The sequence below is a fragment of the Mya arenaria genome, chromosome 5, assembly GCF_026914265.1.
Source record: "Mya arenaria isolate MELC-2E11 chromosome 5, ASM2691426v1".
NCBI classification, from domain to species: Eukaryota; Metazoa; Mollusca; class Bivalvia; order Myida; family Myidae; genus Mya; species Mya arenaria.
Genome location: NC_069126.1, coordinates 27,471,750 through 27,483,868, shown reverse-complemented (window position 1 = coordinate 27,483,868; position 12,119 = coordinate 27,471,750). Strand labels below are relative to the sequence as shown.

At 33.4% G+C, this 12,119-nt stretch overlaps 1 protein-coding gene across 6 annotated transcripts in view; it reads right to left on the bottom strand.

Moving 5' to 3' along the window:
- Positions 1-12,119, bottom strand: part of LOC128233594 (pleckstrin homology-like domain family B member 1) — an 85,525-nt gene that overhangs the window by 33,764 nt on the left and 39,642 nt on the right. For 4 of the 6 annotated variants that reach the window (XM_052947336.1, XM_052947340.1, XM_052947338.1 and 1 more), the window contains 5 exons: positions 11,388-11,579; positions 9,801-9,893; positions 7,476-7,586; positions 5,687-5,821; positions 4,248-4,515 (listed from right to left, as the gene is read on the bottom strand). In XM_052947336.1, coding sequence (XP_052803296.1) covers positions 4,248-4,515; positions 5,687-5,821; positions 7,476-7,586; positions 9,801-9,893; positions 11,388-11,579 — 799 coding nt within the window. The remainder of the gene's footprint in view (positions 1-4,247; positions 4,516-5,686; positions 5,822-7,475; positions 7,587-9,800; positions 9,894-11,387; positions 11,580-12,119) is intronic. The other 2 variants (XM_052947337.1, XM_052947339.1) reach the window with 2 other exon arrangements.

Here is a 12,119-nt window from a genome sequence, read left to right as displayed (position 1 = left end):
TATGATTCCGCAAGCAAAAACCCACAACACCGACACGGACACCAAGATGACAATGAACTAGTCTAATGACTTTATTTAAAACCACACCAGACACGCTAATAAATGATGCAGAAAAATCTGCAACAGGAAACAGAACAAAACAATATTCATTTTAGCTTCTACTTTTTCTGCAAAATATGTTCTTTCTTGAGGAAACAATATTGGAACTGATTTAATCTCACAATCAATCAAAAAGACTTCTTGACATGGCTTGCATACAAGGTACATAGGAAAAGCAGCAGACGATAATTGTATTGCTTGACAATGGCTTAAGCCATGGCGTTCCGGCTTAATATTTCCCTGATAATCGGTGACAGTCTGATACATGTATTCCACCTTTAAGAACTTGCTCTTAGTTGGTTCTAAGCGAGTTTGTAGGATTCGATACTGGCAGCATTTTCAACACAAAATACAGAATTCCCGCAGATAGAATCTACTTTTGCAACTACACTGTACTATTTACGCCCATGAAATAGCTAATTAAGTTTTTAAAAATACTTATCATAATTATGGGAATAACAATCAAATTCGTTGAATTGATATCCACTGCCAGATAAGGCAAAGAGTGCAAAAAAAAGACAACCATGTGAGTGTTTTTTCCCCACTTTTAAAGAAATGGTGGTGGGGCCCTTTAATAGGAGGCAAATAGTGTTGTTTTGGCAAAAACACTAACATGATTCATATAATGTTAAAATTGTTTTCAAACCTTTTATTTAACAAACCTGTCGACATATTTATGTCTAGCAGTATATTGCTACATTTGCTAGATATAAAGAAATCAATGCTCCTCTGAAAAAGGAGGGGGGGGGGGGGGGGGGGGGGGAGGGGAGAACTGGAATGAAATTTGGCCCGTAAAACAGCTGAAAAAATACTGCATTTGTAGGGCAAAGTTATGCTTATAAGTCTATAATACAATGAAAAGTGCTGGGAAAGGGCCATGCTTTGCAGACGACACAATCAAGGAAATCCAAAACATAAATACAGTGGCCTTACACTAGGAAAACTAAAAACATGAATTATCGGGATTATTTGACATGCAGTCACATCAAACTGCGCATGCAGCATGCATTATTGAACACAGACTTGTAATAAGAATTGTTATTGTCTCAGGATTTACTGCAATCGGACGATGAAACAACTGATATTAAAAGTACTAGCATGGGAAATAACAGTTTTCACCATCAGCATGACATTTGCATTCTTACTGAAACGTCCCAGCTACATTATTAATTTGTTATGGATCGATTAGTTCATGGTCATATAGTATTTTACTGACAAGTTTTGTAGCATAGTTGAATTATTGTCAAGTTAAAAGTGTAGTCACAGTGGATTTAACAATCATCTATCATGAAAACTTAAATTATTCACACTCTTGAATAGTATAATAGTTGTTTACTGTACAAACATGTCATTTTCTTACTGAAGATTTCCTGAAAAAATCATAGTGAGAAAACATATTGTGTAAAGTAGTGAGAAAACATATTGTGTAAAGTCGTTATGATAAAGAAGGGCGCAGTCAGTGAAGCAGCGAACTCTTTATAGTCATGAACAATTTTTTATACAATCTGTTTTAACTGACATAGATCAGAACATCTTCTAAGGGGAGTATACTATGATGTCGTGTCTGTAAAGTTGTTAATCTACTGAGTCATACATTTAAACATAGAACTCAAAAGGAGGCCGATTGGTGATTTCATTTTCTGTAAATTTAAATATAATCTAATGTTAAAAGGTGACCCGATAAGGAATAGACGGGGCAAACGCAACCATATCTGGTGACAGCGAAGCTCGAACCCCAATACGTTTTCCTACGCCCTGTATATCTTATATCGGGTCACCTACTAGCCTTGTTCCATATATATCACGTCGACAACCTGTTGACATTGTTAAATTCATGGGAAATTATTATTTTATCAGATTATCGCCAGAATCAAAAAATAAACACCATTTTGACACGATATAAAAATTAGTGACTAGTCCTGGATGGATGCCATTGAATCATTCCTGTTGGAGACGTGATATAATTATATATACAGTTTAGATGTACATGTATTATGCAAGTGCTGATTATAAGTATGAAATAAACAATGAATTAAGAACTGTAACAAGTTGCCCTCTCCAACAAATAATAACAATGTGAAAGACTTAAGAATTTATAAACGGTGAAACAACAGTATAACAATAAATGAACGATATTAAAGACTGATAAAAAATTACCACTGTTTCAACTGGAATCTGTGGGCTACAGCTTAAAAGTCGAAAGAAAAACGTTTCAAACTTGTACACAAAAGAAAACCACAATTTTTCACTTATGCACTGACTATACTTTTCGAAACTACAGGTTATCAAAACATGCTTATTATGCAAGATTTCAATCATATCATGCTTTATAAGTTGTTCATGCCATACAAATTATACCGTTTAGGTAAAGAGAATTAAATGTGTCTAAATTTTCATATTTTTTGTTTATTCATCACACTGTCAGAATCCCAGACAATTTAATACGTCAGAAAATCCCCGAAGCAACATGACTCCTATAAACAAAACATACATTGGCGAGTTTGTTATTCTAGAATAGATGTTAGTTATTTGCCGTTTACAAATACATATTAATAACTTTATATTTGACTTGTATAATACTAGTGTGACTTTTAAATATATGCATGTATAAAATTTGCATCTATTAAAATCCAGCTAAATTACATTTCATTATGCAACTTTCTTTTCGTAAGATATAAGTTAAGAATAAAATAAGAACACTAAAGAATGCTGCAGAGTGCACGCCAACAGTCATTTGTTTATGTTTGTAACATTCCTTGCAAGTCTCATTTGAATATCTTGAATGTTTTTCATGTTATGGCCAAGTTTTGGCACAATGATGGGAATGACGACACCAAGGCTATGACAATATCTTTCTCTGAAAAACAGACAAACTTAACGAAAAGGCTCTATTTTCTATGGAACGGGGGTACAAATCTTATTAAATGTGTGCCAAATCTCATGTTGATTTTCAAAAGCTGGTATAAGTATTGTCCAGTTAGTACAACTTTATTCATTGCAATGGCAATGACCTTTAGTGGTCAACATATTTTTTTGTCTATTGGGAAAGCAGTATACTTCAAATTTGCCAATATGCCTATATTTTCCAACTCTCCCATGGTATTCATGAAGTATAATAGAATTATGAATTGTGGTTGCCAATAATGGCCAAAACTGTGCACATAATTTAAGTAACCGACTCTTGCACTATTATTTACTATGGTGTTTAAACGAAATTTTAGGCACACTTTTTTCTGGTTAGAAATTAGTAAGAAAGCAATGACTGTTAGCATATTAAGAACATTGGAAGTTTGTACACTGAAGCTGTTTGTGGACATTTCGAACCATATTGTGTATTTACCTTTAATAATTTTATTTTCTGTTATAAAAGGCAACTTTTGTTTGGTCTCTGACACACAAACTTTTTGTAATTAATCAAACATTTTTAAACTTAAAACTCAGCCTCAAATTAACAATAAACCTTATTGTATAACTTAAACTTTTAATTATACACAGTTTAACATGTAAATAGGAAATAACAAAATTTGCATATTTTTTTTATATAACATTACCAATACTAATCAACTTAAAATGTTAACATTTCTCCAAAAATTCTTTTTTCAGCTTCAATGCTTTTAATATATTGTGTGTCAATTAAAAATTTGTGTGTCAAATCACCAGCAAAGTAAAAGAAAAGATTCTATACAGTTGTTATTTTCTCAGATTCTTACAAAGCGTAGACGTCGACTGCAGACAACAAAAATCTAATTACAAAACAGAACTTCTGCATTCGTTTAGTGATGCTATAAAATTTCATAAATTGAAATATCATTCTTGCAAAACAATGCAAAACGTTTAAGAAAGCCAGTCATGTGATATTTTTGTCTATAAATTTTCAGACTGCAATTATTTTACGAGATAAATATCTGATTATTCCCATTTCTTGGAAATAACTAATCATTTTTTAATAAATTGTTAATCATTATCATGTTTCATTTAGTTTTGAGACAAATATCGTGTCTAGTCTGGAATGTAAATTCAAAAAGATAAAACTATTTTTTTATCACATGACAAAATTTGCAGTCTATTTTTAGCAACTTATGTCATGTTCTATATTTTGAACCCAGAATCACATGACTGATAAGGTGACTTCAGTGTACACTACTTGCCCTGTGTTTCCAGGAATAGATAGTGGTTTCTCTCAATCTCTAGGAGAGTAGCCGATTTCTTTCGCTCACCTGACGAGGGATAATCGGAATGCAAACGCAAATGAGATGGAATCGGTTGCGGCGACGTTGGCGATAATGGCGGAAGGCCGTACGTTATGCTGCTTGCATTTTGAATGGCACTTTCTAAGGCTTTGAAGGCATTGTTGTTTCTAGTAGTCGGTGATTGAAGATATTCCTCAATTTTACGACGCAGGTCACTGTCTCTCTCCTGATATGAAAATAATTCAGTTTAATTCTTTCATATAAATGTTGTTCTTTCATAAAAATATCACTCAATATTAGATTAACTATTTCCATAGATCATTCTTTTGTCTAGTTTATGGGCATAATTTATGTTACTATTATGCATTTACAATTATATTTTTTAGTTATACTAACACTATTTGGCTGAAAAACAACATGAATACCATTGCTCATTAATTTGCATTTTAATATGCATTTTATTTATTTTCTCGTCAACTTACCACTAATACTACCATGAAATCAATAGCAGTGCACAAAGTGTAAACTAAATGAACAGAAGATCACTATCTAAAAACAAGCAACACAATAAATAGCTTCATGCAACACATAAAAAGCATGAACTACTCAGCATTTAGCATTTGACTTTTGATAATAGTTCTTTACTAAATGTGTTGTTTTCAAAATAAAAAATAAATAAAACTAATTGCCAGATAATTTGGATTCATTATTACCACCTTCGAATAACCCAATAAAGTATTTATTTTCAATCATGCTTTTAAGTGAAATATCATGTTATTTTCACTGCTGTTATATTCATATCAATTTGAATATTTACACTGCTCTTACAGACATAAGTGGTCAACATTTTCTTTTGTCCAATGAGAAGGCAGCATTTTTCAAGTTTTCCAATACATTTATTTCAGTAAATCAGCAGTCAGACATTACTGATTTTAATCAGGTGAAGCAATATATATAAACAGTGGCTGGTCTGTTTAGTAGGTTGTTTACACAATTAAATGGACATCTAAAATTAGTTAAAGGTTGTTACACAAAATAAATGGCTAAGTGACTGTCTTGCATCAAACCATTTATTTTTCAGTACATACTTACAACCTTTAACTTGCTTTCCAATATCATTTGATAAAAGTAATGTATTGTCACTTTGCCTCAAATTACATCAAAAGAATTATGTCACTATTTATCTATTTTACAATTATTGTGAAGAAAAATTTATTAACTAATGCCAAGTCATTTTCGTTGGTACAATGGTGCCTGAGAGTGCGGTCTTGTGTTTTTGGAAAAACCAAACTCACATGCAACCAGATTGGGAATCGATATCCGTCGCCTTGGTGAGAAGCCAATGCGCTAACCACTATGCTAACCGGACAGCTTTTTATTTCCAAATCTTTACCAACCTCAATGTGCGATTCCATATCAACAGAAAGTTTATCATCATCTTCTTCTTCGGATTTCTTCTCCTCATTATTTTTTGACATAGATTCTTTAAGTTCGTTCATTCGATTCTGAAGGTCTTTTAAAGCTTGCTTTTCCTGAAAATGTCAAATGCTATGTGTTCATGCATACAACTAAATGACACACTAAATAATAGAATGCACACAATGGCTACATAAGTATAAAACATGTCGTTATTTTGTATCATACTGTAAAAACCAAGAATTTTACACACAATTGTGCAGATTCTTGCTTTTCATAAAATTAAATCAATCAAAATATATTCTGGTTAGTCAAGATATTTTGTTGTTGTTGAGTTTAAAAAGGTCTGCCCGCGCCCTATAATGGCTGCATTATGGCTTGACCCCGTCAAATCCCCAAGTGCGACTTAAACAAAATTTTGAATCTAAAGGGGGAGTTTTGCCCCCACTGGTTGATGGGATGTTTTAGTTATTTAGTACCCAAAATACTGTGAGACCCTCGACATCTAGATTGGTCCCACAGATCTGACAATTTGATATGGTTTTATTTCTATAGTCTTAACTAGTTATAATTTGTTAGTCAAGATAGCGTTTCAAAAGGTACTATTATGAAAATTACAGTGACATTTTATTATTACAAGATATATTGTTTAACAAATTGCAAGAACTTGTTTTACAACTCATGAATTACGAATACAGTATACATTATATAGCCATGAAAACAACAACAAAAGCAAAGGAGTGTAAGCAAGGGAAGTAATCATTGAAATGAAGCAATAATGTGAGTTTTGTAACCTCCCTTGTCACGTTGCACACATAACATTGAACAGATGAATGAATAGCTAGCCAAACTTTATTTCGAGTTCAGTTTGTCTCACTATTTTTGTAGTTTTAGCTTATTGGCTTACAAATGATTAAGTAAGGGAAGAAATCATTGACATGAACCAATAACCACATAACTTTTGTAACCTCCCTTTTAACATTGCGCAATGAATACAAGCCAAACCCACATTCAAGCCATTTGTCTGACAATATTCATTTTTCATAGCCCATCGGCTAACAAATGATTCACAGGTGAATTTTTTATAACATTATGAGAATTAATCATTGAAATCAAGAAATGACTACATCCTTTTTGTACCCTCCCTTGAAACATTGCACATTAAAACCAAACTGAGCAAATGGCAAGCCAAACTGAAGTTCAACCTAAATATACTGTCGTTTGGTGGTGGTGTGTTAGCTTATTTATACTCGCACTCTGGCCTTTCAGCGAGAGCTCCAAATAGATTGTCAGTCATTTTATGTTATTGGAGCATAGTGCACAGACAGAATGTGCCCCTGGTTAGTGCTACCCTGGCTCTCTAACGTGCACCAGTGTATAGCACTGTTACATGGGATCCCCATTTAATGTCCCTCCTGGAAGATGATAAGTATTTCTTTAGTGGTGCAGGGGGGAATCGAACCTGCGACCCCTGGATTGCCAGTCAAGTGTGTTATTACTAGACCACGGATCATTTGTCTGACAGAGTTTATATCTATACCCCCACAGGCTAACAAATGATTCATGGGTGGATTTGTTTGTTGATGAAAAGATGTAATTTGTTTTGCAAAATAAAGAAAACAGATTGCCTTGCTTTAAACTTTACAAACTAAACAAAAACTCTAAACACATCTACAAAGCACAACACAAACACAACATAAATCTGAATATCAAATTTAACACATTCAAGATGAAAGCAGTGTCACTCAGAAGTGGGTGGGGTAAACAAACCTTGCGATATCGTTGTATAGCGGCCTGCCTCTCCTGTTCATAGCTGTCCATTTCCCGTTTCACACCCAGCATAGTTTCCCGCTGTTGTTGCGAGATCTGTTGTAAACTGTCCTGATCAACGAAAAAACATTTTGTTTAGTTAAATTTAATAGAGTAAGTAGGGAATGTTCCGTTAGTATATAAAGTTACTGTACTTGAATTGTTTTGGAGAAAAATCTTTAATGCAAAAAAAATATTATTTTCTCCTATAAGTAGATTTAAATATTTTGCCATGCTGGAATTCCTTATCTTGCCAACGGGCAAAGATAAAAAAGCCCCAAATGTAAAAAAAATTCTTTTTTTCTATCTTTGGTTTAACTGAGGTGAAAGAAAAAGCATCTACCATGGTAGATCGTGTGAGGAAGATTTATCCCAACCCTGGCCAGGGTTGGGATAAACCTATCTTAGACTCTCTGCCATGGAAGATACTTACATACCTAGTCCTGGGCCAGATTTTCAATATAATCCTTATCGTAAGACAGGGCTTGTATTATTTCATTATACTCAGCCTACTGGTAAACAAATTTTACACTTGAATTCATATTTAAAACTTAAGTTAGAACTAAGTTTGTTATCAAATAGGCCCAAGGGATTCCATTGAGTCTTATAATACTGACGCTCTTTGAAACTCAAATATCTGGACATGCTGGTTGTTTTAGTATACAGCCTGCTTTCATCACAAACACCTTTACCAGAAAGATAAATATGTAATCTAGGCATACAGTGCAAAAAAACTTCATATTAAATACCTGTTTTACAAGATAGTTTCATCACATTCCAACTTGTTCCAGCAGCTTTTTGGCTGGCCACTATGCATAGTCATGTAATTTATCATAAAAACTTTACAGGAAACATGTTTTGTGTGAAGGTTTTTATGACAAATTACATGACTATGAAAAGCAGCCAGCCAGGATATAGTAATGATTATCACAAAATACTTTTTACTCAGTTTGTAATACCCAAAATGGGGGATTTCCCATTTGAGTTACAATCTTCGAAGCTTAAACTTCCACTAGGATACTCGATTGTCTCCAATATAGAATGTTAACTGAATGGCACAGATAAGTCAACGACACACCGAACAGAAAGCAGCATCATACATGATGAGCATTGTACCGTAATTGATTTACAGTGTTATAATTAACAATAAAATAACAGTTTTACATTCTAAGCTTTTTACTGCATTCAAAGGCGCACAACATAGTTTAATGCAAAAAAAATAAAAAAAATTAATACATTTTCATGATTTACTCATTTGACTTAAACGATAAAAAAAACATGATTTAGTGACAGATAAGAAAATATTGACCTTTAATAAAAAAAATAATATTTTTTTTATATTAATAGCTATGTGGCCACAATTTCAGCAGTTAAAAAAGTGCCAAAATATTGCATATTTTTTTTATCTGTACCTAAATCATAATTATGGCTTTTTTGTTCTGATCATTAAAGTCAAATAAGTTAAACATGATAATGAATTGAAATAATTTATTTATTTTTTGCATCAATCTATATTGTGTGCCTTTAACATCTATACAATCTGACAAGTTTATAAAGCATAAAACTTCCTCTCTACCTTAAGTGGAAAAAACAAATGCTATTAATCTGACACACCATTCATAACTCAAAACCAAGTGTGAACTTTTATAATACTTCAACAGCCCATCCGGTACATACAAAATATCCATGATGATGAAAGCTGGGCCAACATTAACTACGACTTCAGTCGCAGTTCCAGATTCATGACTCAAAACTGCCAATTTAAATTTTGTAAAATTGCTCTCAATGCAAAACAAAATATGCATCTGGTACAAACAACTTGTTTTTTCAATTATGCACACATCTTTGTTCAAAGTAATTTATATTAATATCTTTTCTATGCCTGAGTCTCAAACTCGGACTCGAGCCATTGGTGAAAATGGGCCCAGGGTGTGACAGATGCTACTCCTGTTGTTGTCATCAACTACCTATCTTGTCCCACAATCAATAACATCTCGTATCTGAGTGTCTATGATCAAACAATAATGATTATTAAAAATGGAACCAAAACTATTTTGTTTCATTCTTTTAGTTGAAAGAAGCAAAATTGAGAGTAAAACATGTTATTTGTAATATATACAGTAATTTTTACCATCAATGCTCAAATAGTAGCGATTTTACAATGATATTAAGATTCACAGTTTTCATACCCTGAAACAAGAACTCAGGGGTGTTTGACTCTGATTGCTATTGAATATACCCTGGGACTATATCTGCCTTTATAATGACTCTGCTTCGATACATTACCTCTCTGTTTCTGTAGCTGGTGAGAAGTGTGTTCTGGTCGGACAACAGTCGCCTCTGTACTTGCTCCCGATCTTCCTCAAACTTAGCCTCAGACTGTTAAAAAGGAAACAGTATTAGATTCAATATATTTCTAATATAAACTCAAGTGCCAGTATTGTACATATAACAGATGAATCTGTCTTCATGGAACATGCGTCAGAGGAAAACCTTTACAATATTATATGAGATAAATTATACTTCATCTCATTTATCTTCTATTCAGTTCTATTTAAAAGATAGTCATTAGCTATTATTGAAATATGCAGAAATCTGAGTTGCTATTTTTGCCATGTTTAAAGCCAAAAACATTCGGTATTCAGCCTCACATAATGTTGGTAGTTGTACAAATACTTCTCACAAAAAGGTTGACCATTAACCAGTGACACTGTCTCACATAACCACCACCCAGAGTTTACATCATTATAATGCTTATGTGTTTATGTAAATTATGTAATTCTATAGGTTAGCATCATTTTCAGTAATTCATACCCTTAAAAAGGTCCCATTTCGTAATTTAAAGCACAAAAATATTACATGAAATACAAGTTTGATGCAAATATGTGCACATAAAGAGTGTGATGTAATAGCGCATAAGCACTGGCATTACATTCCTGTACAAATGCTGTCCACTCCCTTTCTCAATGACCATTTAACCCATTCACAAAGACCTGATTCCTCATTTTTAGGACTAATCTTCCATTGTCCACCAATCTCAATACTCTATGCCACATTTTTTCTAGAATAATTCTATATCCCCATTGACAATATATCTCCCATTTTCTAGGGTCATACTCTCTCTTCCCATTTTAAAGGACAATATGTTCCCATTTTAAAGGACAATATGTTCCCATTTAAAGGACAATATGTCACCATTTAAAAGGACAGTAAGTTCTCCTTATAAAGGACAATGTTCCCATTTTAAAGAACAATATGTTCCCATTTTAAAGGACAATATGTTCCCATTTTAAAGGACAATATGTCCCCATTTTAAAGGACATTTGTTCCCATTTTCAAGGACAAAAGATCTTGAGATTAATGTCAGAAGGTACAAAACCACATTTAATTGTACATTCTGGCATTAACCCCACAAGTAATGTTCCCATTCTCAAGAACAATATGTCTTCCACTTTCAGGGCAATGTTTTCTATTTTCTACGACAATAAGTGCAGTGATTTATTTTCATATCTGCTTGAGTGCATCCCTCTCATATTTAACAACCATGGGTCCCGAACAAAACTTTTGAGGGTCCTAAGCATTATTTTGTGCACATATTACTAATAAAAAGTGCATCCTGGATCCACATTATTAGGAATAATGGTTCCTTCAGCGATTTAATGTGTATAGGACTCTGGTTGCACAGCAATATAAATCATTTTAAGCGTCTCCATTTTGAAGGACAATATTTACCCAATTGTAAAGGATTACATTATCCCATTTTCAAGGGCACTATTTCTTTCATTTTCAATAATAAAATTATACTGATTTTTCTCAAATTTGATTAAAAGGCACAGGCAGTTTAAAAATTTACACATGGAATCATTGCCATACCTCCAGCTGCTGAAACTCAAGATCATCAAAGACCTTCCTCTGGTTGTCGACAAGCTCTTTCTGGCGTTGTATTTTATCAAGGAGTCCCGCCTGTTCCTCAGAGGCACATGTCTCCAGCTGTTTTTCAAGGGCGGCTTTGTAGAGTTCTAGGTCTTCAAGCTTCTGTCTCTCTCTTTCTATCACAGCTATCTCCTGTAAAACATGGTGTCAAACATAGTAACGAAATTTGGTAGAAATTGGGTAAGAAATGCTCAAGTAAGAGATCAGATTTTGTTGAATCAAGCCATATAATTACAACTAAATGGCTATAGTTCTCTTAAGTGTGAACATTGCTACCAAGTATGGTGAAGATTAGATAACAACTTTGAAAAAGAATAGATAACAAATGCCGTTAGTTAGACAGCAAACAAGAAAGTAAGATGGTGTCCATGAGGACAAAGAACAATGTTATCAAATGTTTCTCTACCAATCTGGGATAAAATTTAAATTGATAATAGTTTAAACTTCATTTGCTGTGATTCCTTTAATCTTCTCATCCTGGGACCTGATCTGTTATGCACACATTCATTTAATTGTGTTTGAAGTGTGTGCAGGCGACTCACATGAGTTGCCACAGGAGAGTGACAAATGCCCCCAATTCAGCCTGGTCAAAATTGATCTTTGAGAGACAAGAAAGAAATGGATGGACAGATGAACAGACAGAGGGGATATTTGGGATAAGGCTTTTTTTAT